The sequence below is a fragment of the Dipteris shenzhenensis genome, chromosome 2, assembly GCF_047967505.1.
Source record: "Dipteris shenzhenensis isolate YYH24624 ecotype China chromosome 2, Dip_SZ_1.0, whole genome shotgun sequence".
Lineage (NCBI taxonomy): Eukaryota > Viridiplantae > Streptophyta > Polypodiopsida > Gleicheniales > Dipteridaceae > Dipteris > Dipteris shenzhenensis.
In genome coordinates this window covers 65,017,439-65,037,953 of record NC_141597.1, presented here as the reverse complement: position 1 = coordinate 65,037,953, position 20,515 = coordinate 65,017,439, and the positions used below count along the sequence as shown (strand labels likewise).

Sequence of the window (20,515 nt, the reverse complement as noted above, 5' to 3'; positions counted from 1 at the left end):
AAAGGAAAAGATGGCGACGCACACACACGCAGGGTTGGAGTGGGATGACGCAAAGATCTGCAGAAGGGGCAAGATGATCGCGCGGGCTGTCCGTACTGGTGTACGGTACCTGTACGACAACCGTACAGGTATACGGAGCAGACGGGGGAGCTGTACGGAGCTCTCACAACCGGGCTTTCTTTCTCCTCTCTCTCGTCGTCGCACGCTCACACACACACACACCACACACCACCAGAGCAAGTAACTTCATCGACACTCTCATTGACTTGGATCAACAGGAACCCTGGTGGTCAGATCCGGACTCCGGAGAAGAAGAAGTGCAAAGCGGAGAACAGGTGAAAGAAGAGGGTACTAAGGACGAGGGCTCCTCAGGGACTCATCAAGGTCAAGGAAGCCCCTCTCCTCTTCCTGCAACGATGTCTTCATCAACCACCTCTTCTACCGGAGTGGTGACTCCATCTGCTCCCGCCTCAACCTCTTGTGGACAAGCTGCTACCTCATGTGTTATGCATAGCTCCGGGCTCCTAGCTAATCCTTCTTCTACATCTATTCCATTGGGGGGTACTTTTGCTCCGGCCATGCCTTTACCTGCCACGCTGGTTTCATCTCCCTTTCCATCCACACCGGTGTTGCCTTTTCCACCACCTCCTTCCTTCCCTTCTGCCTACTCATCCATGACTTCAGCTCCGTCCCTCTCTTTCCCAAATGCTCTCCCATCCTCTTTCACCCCCACATCTTCCATGTTCTCACCCCTTCCCTCTGCAACACCGAGACCCCCCACTTACGCGCTACCATCTGGGTACACTCCCTCTATGACTACATCAGTAGTGACTTCCCCATTGTGGTCCTCCACAGGAGGAGTTTTCGGGGTGGTCTCCTCCTTGGGAACACCAACACTCATTACAGCCCCATCGGGACTCCCTCCAACTCTTGCATCTTCTCCAACCTCTCGGGTGGGGATGGCCGTTCTCAGTCCCCCAGACAGAGCTAGACTTCTTGAGCTACTCAACAAGGTCCACGTGAAGACTCAAAAGTTCAAAGGCCACCTCCATGAGGATGCGGAAGCTCATGTGAGGAAGTTCCTCACAGCATGTAAAGCTAAAGGTGTGGAGAATGAGCATGTGTTCCTTCACATCTTTCCTTCGTCATTGGAGGATGCAGCGGATGTATGGTACAGTCAATTTCCTCTGGACCACTTCCAGACGTGGACAGACCTAAGGGAGGAATTCTTACGCACTTTCAAGTTGGAAAAATTCGAACACATGATTGTCCAAGAGTTGTCCACTGATACCATGAAGCCTGGAGAAAGCATCTCTGAGATGTACACAAGGATGAGGGTCTTGGCGGCAAAGATGTCTGTGCCACCTAATGATGCTGTTATGAAGGGATGGTTTTTGAAAGCATTACCCCCTTCCATTGCTATAAGGTTGGTGGATAAACTCCCTGAACATGCCTCACTTCAAGACTTCCTAAAAGAAGCTGTCAAGATGGAATGGTCACAGTTAAGCTTTGCCTCATCAACGAATACGACCACCCAACTCCCAAGAGAGGAGGGATCATCCACATGGCAGCAACTCAAGAAGGAGTTAGAAGAAATCAAAGAAGGCCTGAAAGATAGAATAAAGGTGGATGGCCAATCGTCCTTTGAGGCCCAAATTCGAAGTGGCCTTTGGTGCACCGAATGCAAGCGTTCTAACCATGGTTACTGGGAGTGCCCCTCCAAGCGAAAGGTACCTACTTCTACCTCATTTTGTACATTTTGTGAGATCCATGGACATGATGCCTCTGAGTGTAGGTACCTCAAAGGATTAAGGAAGCTTCTTCCAGAGTATACCTCGGGGGAACCTCTAGTTGCTGCAGTCAACAGAACGGTACCCATAACTTCTGGTCCAGCAGAAGTATCTTCTGCTCCCCCTCTTGCACGAGCATCTGAGCCACCACCTCCTCCTGTCATGCCACCTCCATTGCTTCCGACTCCCCCTTTGCTCCAAGCTTCTGCCCCCAATTCAATTGGTTCCCCTTATTTCTATCCTCAGCCATACTCAGCCATACTATGCCCCGTACCAACCACCTATGTCAGGAGGTGGCTATGGACCCTCTTATCAACGCGGTCGAAGGGGTGGTTTCAGAGGTGGACGCGGAGGTGCAGGCAGAGGTACAAACTTTAGAAGACCCATCATGTGTTACAGATGTGGCGAGTACGGCCACTACCAAGATGATTGTACACAGCCGTTCGAGGGACCCTCTTGTACACAGTGCAACACAAACGACCACTACACCAGAGATTGTCCCAATAGAAGAGTGGAACCCGCATCCCAAGTGAATATGGTTGATGTAGTAGTGGCGGGGGAGGGCAACAATCCCCATTTGATTGGCGCAGTGTTGGGCGCTGTGACACGGTCGCATACAAAAGGTGACAAATGTAAGGGTGACTCAGAGTCAGCACCAGAGACCTCAGCACCAATGAGTTCGACAAGTGTTCCCCCACCGAGGTCATTCTCCTCCTCCAAGGTACACAATACGCCCAGGAATAGACCACCCATGCTGGCTTCTGATAGTGATTCAGAAACAAACTCGAAGGGCCCACAGCCATTAAGGTCAACCACTAACTCTGGGAGTGCCTCATCCTCGGGTGATCAATCTATGCCTTTGAGGTATCAGGAGGTAGTAAAGGGTGTCACGAGAGATCTTCAAACAAGTTCTGAAGATGAAGGTAGCACACCTTAGCTTCCATCCCGCAAGTCCAGAACTGTGAGGTTTGCAACAGAAGTGACAACCCTCGGACAGTACCGAGATAAGGAGGCACGAGTAGGTCCTCCCACTTTGTCCCCAACAGCACTCAACAGAGAAGAGGCTATGGGGACAAGACCTAGTTCTGCCCAGGAAAAAGGGAAAGGAGTAATGGAAGAGAAACCACTGGAGACAATGACTCACAGTTCAGACCTACATCCACATCCTCGTGTAAGCTTCGACCCTCGGCCAGGCTAGGAGGATGAAGTTGCAAAAGGCTAATGCTAGTGTCCACCACTACTCCTTGTTTGAAGATCTTATGAGTTTCAAACCCAACCTCACTCTACGACAACTTTGTCTATTGTCCCCCCAAATCAAGCATCAGACTATTACATTTCTGAATCGCCTCCCAGGAGGTCGACACAAGGGATCTACTCCGAGTGGGCCACCACCAGAGACATTACCGGCTCAGCATGGGTCTACACCGGACCACTTCTCTGCCTACGCTGCCCTCACTTGTGAACAAAGTCCCAAGCTCACCGTGGAGATCCATGGAGTGGAGCTGAAGGACGTCTTCCTCGATGGTGGGGCGGCTGTGAACATTATGCCAAAAGGTACACTCCAAAAACTAGGGTTGAAGTTGACAAGTGATGTTCACTTTCAGGTACGCATGGCTGATGAACGCAGAGTAAAACCAATGGGTGCAGTCAAAGGTGTTCACATGAAGATTGGCGGAGTAACTTTTCTCTCCAATTTTGTTGTCCTTCATATGACCGAAAATGAACAAACTTACCCTCTACTTCTTGGTCGGCCATGGTTGTGGTCTTCAAAAGCCATTCAGGATTGGTCAACTGATGAAGTTTGATTGCCCCTGGGATCGACATCCCTCGAAATAGATATGGTCACAGGGCAGGCAAGGCACATACCAATAGAACTAGGAGAGGAGGATTTTGAAGAACAAGCCGGAGTCGAAGAGGAGCATTGGGCCTGTGGGGACTGGCCCAGGGGTGGTGACCAAGGTATCAATGAGGAGACAACCCTAGAAGGATTTGAAAGTTTGACCTACTTGTTGGATCAGGCTGATCAAGAAGACGAGGAGGCTGTCATTTTGGATTGGATGGGAGCCCTGGGCTCATTAGCGGTCAACATGGTGGAACTATGCCAACAAGAAGATCAAGAAGAACACCTACTTGCAGTATCAGAAATCCACCCCGAACGACAGGGTCTGGCTGAACTAGTTTACGAAAGGATGCCCTTTGGACTTTGCAATAGTCCACACATGTATAAGAGAATGGTCACTAGGAGTACTACAGTGGACACCACAGATCGTACTGAGGACAATGATGGTACTGCAGTAAACATTGAGGATCGTCCAGTGGCCGACATGGAGGACATTGGTCAAAATGATGCTGACAATACTATAGGATACAATGAAGGATCTACTAGGGACGAGGCTAGTAGTGCACAACCCACCAATGGTACTCCAGAGTACAATCATGGTATTACGGTGCACAACCATGGTACTACGGTGTACAACCATGGTACTGCTGAGTGCAATGATGGTCATAGAGAAGACAGGAACACTAATGAAGACGAGATTAATGATGATAGTGATTTAGAAGAAAGTGACATAGACATTGCTGAACTTGAGGAGAATCACCACCAACAGCTTGAGGTCTTGGGCGGACCCAGGGTGCATACGGGATACAAAGATGAGGACATGGCTGATCTCACTTTGCTTGACCTTTTCTTATCAGAAGCCGACCACCCCTCAATTCAAGACCTTCTGGAAACCACTTATGAGGTGGAAGGCTTACCTTACCGGGGCATGCTGAAACAGTCACCGAGGCATCGAAGGCACACAACATCTGCAACATCTACTGATTCTACATCTCAGTCAATGCCTGAGAACCCCCCAGTTACTTACCCCTCATCTTGGTTGAGAGAAGTGGAGGGGGACTTTCCCCTTGAAGATACTCCAGCACATACAGGACTGAGAATGGGTGAACCAAGTACCTCAACATCCCAATGCATTGCCCCTGTTGATGAGGCACGGAACTGGCGGTATCTAAACATTGGAAGTGAGGACCAAACCCAGGCATTTGAAGTTAGCCACTTGGGTCTGGGAACATGACTATCTTCTAGGTGCAGTCACCGACCTTTTTAAAGAATTTGTGGATGTCTTTGCTTGGTCCTACAAGGATCTGAAGGGGGTGCCTGCTGATTTCATGGAGCATAGCATCGACTTATATCCCGATGCAAACCCTGTGATTAAAGGTCCATACCGCATGAATCCCAACTACGGCAAGGCAGTCCAAACAGATATACAGAAAATGGAGCAAGCATGATTAATCTACCCAGTGGATTACTCCGATTGGGTCAGTGGAATTGTCATTGTACCCAAAAGAGAGACCGGCAAACTTAGAATATGTGTTGACTATCGGAGTTTGAATGCTGCAACACGACGTGATAGGTTCCCCCTTCCCTTCACAGATAGAGTGTTGGAGACAGTGGCAGGACATGCTTTATACTCATTCATGGATGGATATAGCGGGTACAACCAAGTCCGAGTGAAAGAACAGGATCAGCCCAAGACTACCTTTGTCACTCAATGGGGAACATATGCCTACCGAATGATGCCCTTTGGACTATGTAATGCCCCGGCAACCTTTCAACGACTTGTAACCAAACTCTTTCAAGAGAATATCGGCAAGTTTCTTGAGGTATTTCTAGATGACTTCTCTGTTTTTAATGGTAAATCGGCCTCCCATCTTGATCCGGCCATACAAAATGATCATCTACATAAGTTGAGATGGGTCTTTGATAAGTGCAGAGAAGTGCGCTTGTGTTTGAACCCTGACAAATGTTTCTTTCTCGCACTCCGAGGTGTTCTCCTTGGTCATATTGTTTCTGCTGAGGGCATGACCACGGATCCCGCAAAGGTAGAGGTGATCATCTCATTGCCCATCCCTCGTATACCCAAAGAGGTGAAGTCCTTCTTAGGGCATGTAGGATATTACCGAAGGTTCATACGTTTCTATGCCGACATTGCTATTGCACTGACAGAACTCCTACATCAAGACCGATCGTTTGTCTGGGCCACCCCACAACAACTAGCCTTTGATGATCTGAAGCATCGCCTCGTGAAGGCCCCCATCCTCAGGCAGCCCGATTGGGATGTAATTTTTCATGTCCATGTGGATGCTAGTGGGTGGGCAGTAGGTGCTATACTGGCTCAACCTAACTAGGATACTAAGATTGATTTGCCCATATACTTCACGAGTCGACAACTCAATGGAGCAGAACGCAATTACAGTACCACAGAAAGGGAGGGCCTCGGCATGGTTTATGCCATGACCAAGTATCGTCACTACCTCTTGGGCAACAAGTTTGTGATCATCACTGATCATCAAGCTCTTAAGTATTTATTGAATAAGCCTACTCTTGGTGGCCGGATAAGCAGATGGATTCTTCTTTTTCAAGAATTTGAATTTGACATTGTGGTGAGGGCTGGGAGACAGCATCAACCTACAGACCACTTGTCCAGGTTACATTCCGGGGAACCAGCCAGTGGTATCACCGATGACTTACCCGATGCGGGGTTGTTCGGAATAACAACACTACCTGATGAGTGCCTATTTGCGGTGGACTGCTTCCCACCATGGTATGCCAACATAGTACACCTCTTGTCTACAGGTGGCTTTCCTCCAGGATTAACTCCAACAGAGAAACGCAAACGGATCCTTCAAGGTGCTCCTTTTAAGTTGATTGCAGGTCAATTGTACAAGCTTGGGAAGGATCAGATCTTGAGACGGTGTGTGCTTCCGCACGAGACACAATCCATTCTTAAAGAGGCACATGCTGGCATAGGTGGAGGGCATATGGCCTCAGATGCTACTGCTCGTAAGATCATGCGAGCAGGGTTCTGGTGGCCCAAGCTCTTCCGCGACTGCCATGTTCATGTGACCAGATGTGATTCATGTCAACGAGGGGGCCCCAAGCCTACAAGGCGTGAGTACCTCCCTCTCAAACCATTCACTCCGGTGCCTCCCTTCTATCGCTGGGGATTGGATTTCATTGGACCCATCTCTCCTGCCACACGCCGAGGGAACAAGTATGCTCTGCTTGCCACCGACTATGGAACCAAATGGGTCGAAGCCAAGGCAGTCAAGAACTGTACAGCCCAGGTAATAGCCACATTTCTATATGACCAGATCATCTCTCGGTTTGGTTGTCCTGTTGAGTTGATAAGTGATAGAGGGTCTCACTTCCTAAATGACACCATTGCTGCACTAGTTCACCTGCTTCAAATAGTTCACAAATTTTCATCTCCCTATTACCACGTGCCAATGGTCTAGCTGAGAGCTCAAATCGCACAATGTGCGGGATCGTGCATCGACTTTGCCTAAATTCTTTAGCCAATTGGGACGACGTACTTCCAGCTGCTTTATTCGCCTATCGAACGGCTTACAAGGCGAGTACTGGGTATTCACCCTTCGAGCTGAGAGCTCAAAGTTCCTAAATGACACCATTGCTGCACTAGTTCACCTGCTTCAAATAGTTCACAAATTTTCATCTCCCTATTACCACGTGCCAATGGTCTAGCTGAGAGCTCAAATCGCACAATGTGCGGGATCGTGCATCGACTTTGCCTAAATTCTTTAGCCGATTGGGACGACGTACTTCCAGCTGCTTTATTCGCCTATCGAACGGCTTACAAGGCGAGTACTGGGTATTCACCCTTCGAGCTGGTCTATGGACTGGAGGCCGTTATGCCTTATGAATTTCATCTTGACACTCACAGGATTCTTCCAGACAAAAATGACAACCTTGAAGCCTGCACAATGGAACGCTTGTGGGATTTGGAAGCACTGGCAGAGCATCGACGTGAAGCAGTTTTCGCTCAAGAAGTTTGGCAGAAGCGACAAAAAGCTTGGCATGACCGGAACCTCAGAAAAAGGAATTTCAAAGTCGGAGATTTATACTCTTGTATTCCAGTAAGTTTCTCAAACACAAACCTAAGTTTGTGAGTGGTTGGACAGGTCCATTTTTCATTGCCAAGCTTATCCCAAGTGGTGGTGTCTACTTGGCCACTTTGGAAGGCAGACTCCTACCTGCCCCGGTGAATGGGTCACGCATCAAGAGGTACCATGATTTATGAGAAAACACCCTCCTAATCCTTCTCCTTCCGGGTGACATCTTCTCCCTCAGAGTGAGGGTCACTTTCTCTTTCTACAAGGGTCCTCCTCTCTGCCCCTAGTGCCACTTTCTCTCTCTACATGGCTCCCCCTCTCTCCCCTCGGTGCCAATTTTTCTCTCTAAATGGGTCCTTCTCTTTCCACCCGAGTGTCACTTTCTCTTTCTAAGTGAGCCCTCCATTTTTCACCCCGAGCCACTTTCTCTCTCTAAGTGTGACCACCTTTTTTCATCCCGTGCCACTATCTCTCTCTAAATGACCACCCTTAAAATGCGGCCTTCCTTTTTCACTCTGTGTCACTTTCTCTCTCTAACTACGGCCTCCCCTTTTCATCCTGTTTTACAAACTCCTTCTCCTTCTACCTTCTCTCCAACTTCCACCTCTCTCTTACAAAAACCTTCTCTTTCCACCCTCTGTCCAACTTCTACCTCTCTCTTACAAAAACCTTCTCTTTCCACCCTCTGTCCAACTCCCTACCTCTCTCTTACAAACACCTTCTCTTTCCACCCTCTGTCCAACTTCTACCTCTCTCTTACAAAAACCTTCTCTTTCCACCCTATGTCCAACTTCTACCTCTCTCTTACAAAACCCTTCTCTTTCCACCCTCTGTCCAACTTCTACCTCTCTCTTACAAAAACCTTCTCTTTCCACCCTATGTCCAACTTCTACCTCTCTCTTACAAAACCCTTCTCTTTCCACCTTATGTCCAACTCCTACCTCTCTCTTACAAAACCCTTCTCTTTCCACCCTATGTCCAACTCCTACCCAAAACCCTTCTCTTTCCATCCTATGTCCAACTCCTACCTCTCTCTTACAAAACCCTTCTCTTTCCAACCTATGTCCAACTTCTACCTCTCTCTTACAAACACCTTCTCTTTCCACCCTCTGTCCAACTTCTACCTCTCTCTTACAAAAACCTTCTCTTTCCACCCTATGTCCAACTCCTACCTCTCTCTTACAAAACCCTTCTCTTTCCACTCTATGTCCAACTCCTACCTCTCTCTTACAAAACCCTTCTCTTTCCACCCTATGTCCAACTCCTACCTCTCTCACACAAAAACCTTCTCTTTCCACCCTATGTCCAACTTCTACCTCTCTCTTACAAAAACCTTCTCTTTCCACCCTCTGTCCAACTCCCTACCTCTCTCTTACAAACACCTTCTCTTTCCACCCTCTGTCCAACTCCTACCTCTCTCTTACACACACCTTCTCTTTCCACCTTTGAACAGCCCCCCTCTCCCCCTTTACCACCACCCTTCCCCCCTCCTCCTCTCCTGCACAACAGCCTCCCCCTCTCCCCCTTTACCACCACCCTTCCCCCCCTCCTCCTCTCCTGCACAACAGCCCCCCCTCTCCCCCTTTACCCGCCTCCCTTCCCCCCCTCCTCCTCTCCTGCACAACACCCCCCCCTCTCCCCCTTTACCCCCCTCCCTTCCCCCCCCTGCTCCTCTCCTGCACAACAGCCCCCCCCTCTCCCCCTTTACCACCACCCTCCCCCCCCTCCTCCTCTCCTGCACAACAGCCCCCCCCCTCTCCCCCTTTACCCACCACCTGTTCCCCCCTCTCCTCTCTTTTACGCCACAGCCTCCACCCCTCTCCCCCTTTACCCACCACCTGTCCCCCCCCTCTCCTCTTCTGCGCCACAGCCCCCCCCCCCTCTCCCCCTTTACCCCCCTCCCTTCCCCTCTCCTCTCTCCTACGCCACAGCCCCCCCCCCCTCTCCCCCTTTACCCACCACCTGTTCCCCCCTCTCCTCTCCTACGCCACAGCCCCCCCCTCTCCCCCTTTTCCCACCACCTGTCCCCCCCTCTCCTCTTCTGCGCCACAGCCCCCCCCTCTCCCCCTTTACCCCCCTCCCTTCCCCTCTCCTCTCTCCTACGCCACAGCCCCCCCCCTCTCCCCCTTTACCCACCACCTGTCCCCCCCTCTCCTCTTCTACGCCACAGCCCCCCCCCCCTCTCCCCCTTTACCCCCCTCCCTTCCCCTCTCCTCTCTTTTACGCCACAGCCTCCCCCCCTCTCCCCCTTTACCCACCACCTGTCCCCCCCTCTCCTCTTCTGCGCCACAGCCCCCCCCTCTCCCCCTTTACCCCCCCTCCCTTCCCCTCTCCTCTCTCCTACGCCATAGCCCTCTCCCCCTCTCCTACGCCATAGCCCCCTCCCCCTCTCCTGCGCTACACCCCTCTCCCCCTTTACCCCCCCTCCCTTCCCCTCTCCTCTCTCCTACGCCATAGCCCCCTCCCCCTCTCCTGCGCTACACCCCTCTCCCCCTTTACCCCCCCCTCCCTTCCCCTCTCCTCTCTCCTACGCCATAGCCCTCTCCCCCTCTCCTACGCCATAGCCCCCTCCCCCTCTCCTGCGCTACACCCCTCTCCCCCTTTACCCCCCCTCCCTTCCCCTCTCCTCTCTCCTACGCCATAGCCCCCTCCCCCTCTCCTGCGCTACAGCCCTCTCCCCCTTTACCACCCTCCCTTCCCCTCTCCTCTCTCCTACACCATAGCCCCCTCCCCTTCTCCTGCGCTACAGCCCTCTCCCCCTCTCCTGCGCTACAGTCCCCTCCCCCTCTCCTGCGCTACAGCCCCCTCCCCCTCTCCTGCGCTACAGCCCTCTCCACCTCTCCTGCGCAACAGTCCCCTCCCCCTCTCCTGCGCAACAGCCCCCCCCCCTCTCCCCCTTTACCCAATACCCTTCCCCTCTCCCCCTCTCCCGCGCAACAGTCCCCTCCCCCTCTCCTGTGCAACAGGCCCCCCCCCCCCTCTTCCCCTTTCCCCACCACCTTTCCCCTCTCCCCCTCTCCTGCGCAACAGTCCCCTCCCCCTCTCTTGCGCAACAGCCCCTCCCCGCTCTCCCTTTACCCACCACCCTGCCCCTCCCCCTCTCTCTTGCGCAGCCCCCTCTATCTGCCTACGTCCCCCTCTCTGGAACAACTCTCCCCCCTTCTCCTCCCTACACCCTCTGCATCACCTCCCCTCCTAGCTCCAGCCCCCCCCTCCTCCCCCCTAGTCTACATCCGTCCTTTTACTCTCCCTCTCCACCGACACCCCTTCCTCACTCTTTTCCTCTCCATCGAAGCATGGGCCTGCACTGGTGGCTCTGCTAAAGTATTCTCTCGTAGCAGATTCCGGGCTTAACCTCGACATCAACACCTCCTCCTCCCTCCTTGCCTCTCCAGACCTTGACATCGACACCCCCTCCGTACTCTTTTCCTCTCCATACGACGCCATCGTTCATGCCTACCCGTGCCTCTCGCCACAAGTACAAACCCAGATTACCCCGCGATACTTTATTCGTTGACTTCCATCGGGCTCGAGCAGGCCACACGACAGGATCGGGACCATCTTCCATGGCATCACTTGGCAAACGCACCACTGATGACCTGGGTGCCGGGTCTACACCAAAGAGCACTTCGAAACGACCTCGAGCAGCTGCAGATTCACCTCCCTCCGACAGGATCACTATCATATCGGATGAGGAGCTATCCCCCTTTTCGAGTTCCTCTGATTCAGATCATGGAGGCTCTGACTATCTGCCCCCCACAGGTACAATCAAAACACCATCCAAGGCATCCAGTGGGCACAGTGGTCACAGTAACGGTGGCGGTGATTTGGCCTCACAAAGTACGGCTTGTGATCTTCCACCCCCAGCTTCATCCTCCTCGATCATTCGGGTGGTTTTCAAACCTTTCCTCGATCCCACACTCAAGCTGTCTAGCATCTTGTCACCTGATGAGATAGCCCGCATGTCTCTCGTGGAGTTTGATGATGTCACACTTCCCCAGGTGGACGTCCAAATGTGTACTGCGTTCATTCAGTCTTATGACTTTGCAACAGACACATTCGGATTCTTGAATTCCCGTCACATGTTCACTCCTAGTCTCGTATCCACATATCTCCGTCTTCCCACACTTCCCTTTTTGCCACCTCACACCGGCTCACCCACATTCCTGTCCTTCTTGTCTACCTGTAAAACTCATCGCAGAGGACATGAGTGCAAGAAAGTTCTCGAGGGAAACAGCCGAGAGGCGCTTCTAGCGAAATATTTGTTCACACACTTCTACTCTGCCCCAGGCCACTTCTTCATTACCAAGGCGATCCATTCTGCCTTAGACTCCATTCTCTTGGTCACTCCCTATGATTTCGCCTCACTCTTCTACTCTGCCTTTCGTAACACAGTTCACAAGCGTCGGGGCACATATACCTGTACTTGTGGGCCCCACCTCACCTTCTTACTTCATCAGTGGAAGGCCAACCCTCCTCCCATTGTCACAGGTCGCCTCCCTTTATCATCTCTCTCCCCTCCTGTCACCCCCTCTTCCACATCGTTCACTGTCACTTCCAGTGTTCCTTCCTCGGGACTGCCTCTTCTCCTCTTTCGCTCAGGAGGACACCTCGGCGAGCGCCACCTCATGTAGTCTGCACCGGAGCTTCTTCAGTATATTCTCTTACCGGTGCCACAGGGTTACCATCAGTGACATGTCTTGTATCTCCATCAGTCGTGCCCGTGCCAGGACTTGCCTCTCCATCAGTCACACTTGTCTAGGCTTCTCCAGCGATCTCCAGACTTTCAATGGGAGGGATTGCACCAGGTACACCTCCTATTGTACCAGTGACGACGACTGTTGTACCCGGGACTTCCTCGACAGGTGTATTGTTACGCAGGACTGCAGCTGTTTCGTCTTCACTCCCTACCACTTTCACCGATGCAGTCATCACCGCAGTTCAGGCGATCTCTGACCATGTTTTGGACCAGGTGTTGGACCTGAATCTTAGCCTGGGACCCGACTCCCACTCCCCTGGGCTTTCTCAGGAGATGTCATCCCAGGGTGTACTTCACATTTCGGCCTCCCCAGGCAGAGACAGGACTAGAGACGGGAGTGGGAGCCCCTCTCGCGGAGATGCTCCATCAGCCACTTCAGCATCAGAGGAGGTATTTGAGGGAGGGACTCTGCCCAAATCTGTGGATTGCCCACCCCTTCATGAGAATGATATGTTCACAGCTTACATAGCTGCTTCCTCGGGCCCACCTCTTTCAAATATTTCCCTGGTGGAAAAACAGAATGAAGATTACAGCCAACTACTATCTGTTCTTCACAAAAAACGCTCACCAGTATGTGAGGAAGAGGAGGATCTCACTCAAATCTTCACCATTCCCTTGCAGGACTGCCTCGCACAGAACAAAAAGATCTCCAGGGCCCCGACATGTTTTGTGCACTTGGACAAATTGGCACCTACAGGAAACCTGTCAACAGAGGAAGAGGGAGCTCTCCCTGACATGTTTGAGGAATTGGGGGACGTCATTAATTTGGCAGACAGGATGAATTACAGCGACAGGTATGCGTGGATGAAAAGGTCCCTGCATCTTGCTCAGCGTATCATGGACGACACCTTCACGCAGCTTGGGACAGCGGTCTTCAATTCCATAGGTTATGCTCATAAGCTCCTCTCTCAACAGCAACATTTAAAGTTAGAATTCGAGAGCGCTCAGGCAGCCCAGCAGCGCGCCGCTAGTGTGACACTTCGACAACAGGAGGAAAGGTGGCAGAAAGAGAAGGATTCAGCAATACATGAGCGTGACATCGCTTGGAATATTCAGAAGGCTGCCCTTGAGGATCGCCTCCATAATCACAGGCAAGAATGGGAAGCAGCAATGACATCTTTACGCAGCCAACATGCTGCAGCTCTGGCAACTTTGCACAGCCAGCATGTCACGGAGGTGACCAGATTTCACCAGGAGATTACCAAGTTAAAAGAGTCTTTGTCTTCCTCCGAGATTGCCAAAGAAAAATCAGAATCCAGAGTGGCTGAATTGGAAAAGAAGCGTTCATCCATGGAGGAAGAATTCACAGCTCTTCGGATGCAGTTGGCCACCCTCCAGACTTCCCAGTCCACCTTGCAAGAGCAAAAGGATCATTACTACCGGCGATACCACCGATATAAAGACAAGAATGAAAATCTGAGAAATGTGATGGACACGCTTGAGTGTGAGGAGGAAGCACCCCATCCACAGATACCTATGACTGAGCCAGAGCAAAGGGATGCGCAAAAGGCCACAGAGCCAGATACGAAGGCGGAAGAGGAGAAGGCAGAGGAACAGGCTGCTGTTTACCACCCTCAGTAATCTCATACAAGGGTTGATACATGGCTGTTGGTGTTTGGGTTTTTTTTTGCACTGTTAGATTTTGCCAAGCTGTTTGGCCCTCACTGTAAATATCAGTGTTTTACCTCAAGATGTACTCAGTTTTTTCTGCAATTTTCCATGCTGTCCCTTATCATGCAGCAGTTTATTTTTCACGTTTCAACTTAATACAAATCTTGGATTACTCCCACGGCCAACCACATGGTCTGTACTCTTTCCTTTTCCCACTCCATCACCATATCAATGGTTGTAAGTTCATTTTCATTTTTCTTTGACGGATTCGTCCTCCCTTTCTATTCACCGGGACGGTGAATGATAGTGGCGGGGGAAACTGTTACCTTATCACACGACCACCTGTCGACAGGCGTTGACCAGATGACGACATCTGTTGACCACATGTTGACCATGTGTCAACACAAGTTAGCCACGCGATCACACGGGTTCATCCAGGAGTACTGTCCGAGGCTGTCAACCACAGGTCGACACATGTTAACCACAGGTCGACACATGTCAACCACAGGTCAACACAGGTCAACCACAGGTCGACACAGGTCAACCAGGAGTACCGTGTCCAAAGTGATCTCATCAAGAGCTGCGCACATGGAGAGTGAGCTTAGCACATGGAGCAGTCAGGAGTATTTATATTACACAGTGGTTCAGTGATACAGTGGTGCAGTGGTGCGGTGAACCAGCTCACCTGCACATGGAGAATTTACACCATCGGGCTGGCGAGTCAGGGAGTCAGAAAGTCGCCGAAGCCATCAAGAGGTGCGGTGAACCAGCTCACCTGCACATGGAGAATTTGGAGAATTTATACCATCAGGCTGGCGAGTTAGGGAGTCAGGAAGTCGCCAAAGCCATCAAGAGAGCCAGCGGCGCAACGGCTATCCTCAACAGCTAAGGCGATAAGAGGATGACCAATGGGAAGAAAGGGGGGGATTCTCAGCGAAGAAGGGACCCTCCAAGGCGGGGGATGAGGATGAAGGAGAAGGGAGAGAGAAAAGGAGGCATTCGGCATTCGGCGAGGGAGCGAAAGAGAGGAGAGTGAGGAGAGATAGAGGCTAGAGCTACGAGCTCGCCAAGGAGAGAATGTGGAGAGACTTGTGTGTATCTTTTGTCTACTATGGGGATAGACCTGTGTATTCTGGTGATTTGCGACTTGTGTATTCTTGTGACTTGCGACTTGTGACCTGGGGACACGTCCAGTGATATGTACATTGGCCAACTCGGTCACTTTCGCATCTCTCTTGTCTCTTCCGGATATGGGGATTGTTCACCAGTGTAGGATTTTCTTATTTTGTTTATGTTGTGGAGTTCCCCGGTGATTGTCATTTAGCATAGTGCACTCGTACGTCGTCGTTCACTGCAGTATAGCATACGACACTCGCACACTACTGCACGGTGCACTCTGCACGATCCATTGCATTAGAGCATTGCAAAACTCATGCTTCTCACGCCAGTGGCCTTTGGCCTCCGGTAACACCTCCGGAAGGATAGGAACCCCTCCCCTCAAACACAGACATAGTAGAGAAAATGTCTCTCAACTTATTGACTCAGATGAAGTTTTGTAGTCGGATCCAGATGCCGTCATGCGCATAGCTACATATTTTTATGCCTCCCTTCTTTTAGCAGATCCTGGTAGTGAGGCTGCAGATGATGCCAGGCATGTCATTTGGCAGTGTATCCTAACGTACCTTTTACCAACCTAGAATTCAGGACTACACTTCTTACCCTTCATAAGGGTAAGTGCCTAGGTTCAGATGGGCTTACCCCCTCCTTTTTCTTGGCCTTTTGGGACAGGATTGGGGATCACATCACCTCAGCCCTGCAGGTCATTTGGGACTCCGATGAGATGCGTGGCTCACTTACGAAGGGTCTCATACATTTAATCCCAAGAGGGGGTTGCAGAAATTTAGTGTCGCAATAGAGACCCATCACTCTATTGGGCACTTCTTACAAAATATTGGCGAAAGCAATCTGCATGCGGTTGCATTCCTTACTCCCTGATCGTATTCGTGATACGCAAACATGACTTGTTCATGACATAAGCATTTTTGACAATATATTCTCCTTTTGGGAAGATTTTGAGTTGGCCATGCAGAGTGGTCAAAAGCTTGCAATTCTACTCCTGGACTTTAAAAAGCCTATGACAAGGTAGATTGGGACTTCTTGGAGGGCACCCTTTATCACTTTGGATTTTCAGATGCATGGATCAGAGGCGTCTCAGCCTTGTATAGGTCAATCCACAGCCAAGTGCTCATAGGAGGGGTTAGGGGAGATAGGTTTCAGATTTCTAGATCAGTCTGTTAGGGATGCCCTCTTGCCCCTTTTCTTTTCCTCTTTGTGGCTGAGGCTATGAGCATTTTTCTCAGGTCTTGAGCTGACATTCTTGGGCTGAGACTTCCGCTCAAATGAGAAGAGGACCTCGTGGAGTACGAGTTAGCACATGACATTGCTATCTTCTTGGAGGCCTCTCCTCAGACTCTCACTTCCTTCAGGACAGCTTTAGATTTGTTTTGTACTGCAGCAGGTGCTCACATCAATTGAAATAAGTCCAATCGCTTTTGGATTTGTGACGATGAAACTTCGGATTGGGGGGCTGATTTCCATGGATTTCACATGGGTTTAAAGGGGTGTGTTGGTTAGATACCTAGGATGTTAGGTTGGTTTGGCTCTCTCTTCTTCGTAGTAGTTTGCTCATGTTGGAGGAGAGCATTAGGAGGAAACTCCTTTTTTGGAGTTCAACTAGACCGGACCTTGCATCCAGGGTGGTGGTTTTGAACCAGGTTTTGTTGGCCACAGCCTGGTATGTGTGCTTGCAGTTCTAGGGATTGTGTCACTCAGCTCATAAGGCCTATCATGAATTTTTTATGGAGCGGGCTAGATGGCACTACATACACTATTGCCAGAGTCACTTGGTCCTTCCCACACAGGAGGGGGGTCTAAACATCATAGATCCAAACTTCCAATGCAGGGCCTTGCTTTGCAAGTTTGTGGTTAGAGGACTTATGCTTGCGGGATGAGCCTTGGAAAAATTTCTGCATTCTAGCTTGCAGCTCCTCAGGGGGAGATTGGATGGACATCACTAGATGGATCTTCACCTCAGCCCGTCTCAGGTCTCCTTCTCCACGCTTATGGTTGTGATTCTGAAGGCTTGGGCTAGCTTCAGAAGTACCCTTCGGAGAGTTCCTCCCTCCTCTATCGAAGAGATTGACAGGTCGCGGATTATGTGGAATGACAGTATACTTGATGAGCATGGTAGGCAGCTTGGTATGTCTCACTATATGTAGTGGTCCAGGTGGGAGGGAGGCCCTGCTGCCTCTGTAGGTTCTAGAAAGCCTTCAAGAGGCTTCCAGAAGCTCGTCAATAGAAAATGGTTAGTCACCTCAGAGGAAGTGCAGGGAGGAACGTCAGACCTTCACTTCCCCTTGATTGGGTGGACCTTCACTTCCCCTTGATTGGGTGGATACAGATGACAGGCCCATTGTTTGCTCCGCGTGGATGGGAGCTTTCTTGAGGACAGGTATTCCTCTCCAGGTCATAGCTTTTTTGGGAGCACAGGAGGATGCCTTGGTTTTTGATGTATAGGCAGGTGGCAGGTTGGTTATTTCTTCATAGGATATTCTTTTGGGCATGCCTTTTCATCCTGTCAGGATCATAGGCTTTTTGGATCATCTGCATGGCATATTGATGTGAGCCCTTAGTCTCTCTCTTTCGGATTCTTGGAGGTTGTGGCTCTTTGGAGGAGTCCCCACAAAGTCTCTTCAGTGGGACCGCGGAGAGTGGGAATGGATTGTTGTAGGGAACCAAGAGAAGGCTCTTCTTTTTTTTTTGGTACACGGCCAGTAATGTCAGGAATTTCGAGATGAGTTGTAGAGGTTGGAGACCTTCCAGGGCCCCTCATTGAAAAAGCTATCAGGTTTCCACTGATTTGTAGAGGGTCTTCTGGTGGAGGCCCTAGAGTTTCCGAAGGAATAGAAAGGTTACTGTATTCTTTTGGCTTTCTATCCATGGAGGGATTGCACTGTTGTCATAATCTAAACTCTAGGATGTACACCCACTTGTCCCCAGTTGCTTTGGTTTTACTCTTTGATTCTCCTAATTAACTCTTATCCTCAGACTCACCCTTTAGACAATGAAACGTCCTGCCTAAGACTTAACAAGAGTTCTACCATGTTTTTAAAGACAGCCGTGCAACATGACAACTGGATCAACAAATAATGCATTTTTCCAAGGACCTTCTAATCACAAGGCAGGTCCCACCAACTATGTTAAAGGGTTGGTTGAATATTTGCAGAAGTAGACTTTGGTAGGGAGGCACAATCATTTGAGTAAGAAGGTACAGCTGAATGACGCTTGATAGGGTGACGAAAAAAGACACCAACGGCCACATCCAGGAAACAAAGCAGCCAAACTAAGAAATGGTAAAATAAAAGGTCCAGTAGCAATGTTGACATTGTTACAATGGTGGCACTCTCCTACTCAAGCATGCTCCTCTCTTCACCTTGACCTCTTTAGTGCCATGAATCCCCATATAATAACAATGCATGAATGATTGTTCCTCCTCACTCCTGCTTTGTATCTTTCCTCACATGGGGTAATTTTTTACTGAGCTGCTCCTTAGCTTCTCCTCAACTAAGCTGTTTGATAGTTGTGGAATTAATCCACCTCTCCACCACATTGCTCCATTCCTTGTGGCTTATCTCTGCTTTTGCCCGCTGGGCCATCACTTGGATCTCTGCTTCTGCACCTACATTCTAAATGATGGTTCACATTTGGAGTTCGGCAAGATGATCTGATGTATCCAAAACATTTTTCAAATTCATTGAATGATTGTCCCATTTTCTATAATCAATGAGGAATGCTTTTTTCTTTTATTCATTTTCTGATCCAAATGAATTCACAATTTCTTATATTACTGTCATCGTCATATTTTGACCAAAAAACATCTTCTGCATGTTGGGTTCTCTGGTCCTTTGAACATTCTTCAATGGCAAGGGAGCAATATTACTTGTGTGCCTTCCATTAACAATATTGATGCTAAAGTTTTATATCATTGGTATGCATACCATCATGGATACTCATGATATAGTTCCGAATGCATCATTATAAAAATTCAATATGGTGTCCGCACATTTGAATTCTATGGGTAATCATGAAATACGGCATTAGGATGTGAGATTGCTTAAATGATCTGACCTAGGTAATAAATGGAGTTTCTTTCTCTGCATAGTATTTTAATTTGTTCGTGCAGCTGTTTTCAAACCAAACTGGCTGTGAAATAATTAAAGGTTTTTAATCTCAATATTATATGAATATATAATTGTTCTTCTTTATCCTTCGAATCGCGCTAAAAGGAAATATAAGCCATTTGGGTACTTGTCCAAATTTGATGGTTGTCTATGTGCAACGTTGGAGTCACTCTTATCTTCATACAAGTATTATCTTACTTGATCATGAAATTCGACACTAGCATGTGAGATTGCTTAAATGATCCTAGATAGGTAATAGGTAGAGTTTTTTTCATTGCATGGTATTGTGGAAGTGTTTTTGCAGCTGTTTTCAAGCCATCCTGGTCGTGAAACATTTGAAAGTTTTTGATCTCTTGTGTACGAAAATGTAATTTTCAAATTGTTGGTCTCGTTTTTTTGTTTACAGGAAAAAATGTTGGTCTGCTTTATCCTTTGAAATAAATCTGAGCCATTCTAGTACTTGTTCAAGCTTTGGTGGTTGCTACGTGCAAGATTGCAGTAATTCTTATATTGATACAAGTATTACCTTGCTTTCTCTTTTGGGACAGGCTATATTGGATTTAGAGAAATCTAAGCAAGACTTTGAGAGGAATCTATTTGAATCAGAGCAGTATCTACAGTAAGTTATTTGGCAATTCTGCTTCTTAATTGCGTAGCATCTTGAAGCATTTAAGTCAAGATATTAACTTGATAAGTTTCCTTTGATCATGCATAGGAATAACTTGATTTAATTGACTTCTAGCACAATAATTTTGCTCCAACTTCTAATGGAAACCCTTTATGCTTTGGTTTGGATGTAAATTGAAGGAGTAAGAAGACAAGTTTCTTTTTTTGAATGCTTTTGCTGATCTTTCCAGGTTTTTTCTATCTTTTTCCTCGGTGACCCTCTAGATTTGGTCATTGCTAGTTTAAAAAAATCTATACTCTTCCTAGAGAGCAACATATATGTGCTGGAAGATAAAGGTTCTAGGCAGTATGTCCTTGATGAATGTCATGATAGTTTGAGTCAAACAACATATGACTTCAGATCTCCCTCCTCTATGCTTATGGTTGGAAGTTTGGCCAGCTTCAGAAGTACTCTTCGGAGAATTCCCCCCTCCTCTCTGGAAGAGATTGATAGACAGTCATCATGTGGAATGATAGCATACTTGATCAGCATGGCAGACCACTTGGCAATTCTCACTATAGGCAGTGGGGTCTAG

The 20,515-nt window shown here is 49.1% G+C and overlaps 1 protein-coding gene across 2 annotated transcripts in view; it reads left to right on the top strand.

Moving 5' to 3' along the window:
- LOC147905184 (DNA mismatch repair protein MutS, type 2) overlaps window positions 1–20,515 on the top strand; it is a 269,240-nt gene that overhangs the window by 208,051 nt on the left and 40,674 nt on the right. For both annotated transcript variants that reach the window (XR_015543515.1, XM_087397074.1), the window contains exon 17: window positions 19,862–19,932. Coding sequence is in view for 1 of the 2 variants with exons in the window: in XM_087397074.1 (XP_087253200.1) it covers window positions 19,862–19,932 (71 nt within the window). In the remaining variant the exon portion in view is untranslated. Of the gene's footprint in view, window positions 1–19,861; window positions 19,933–20,515 lie in introns of those variants that run through there.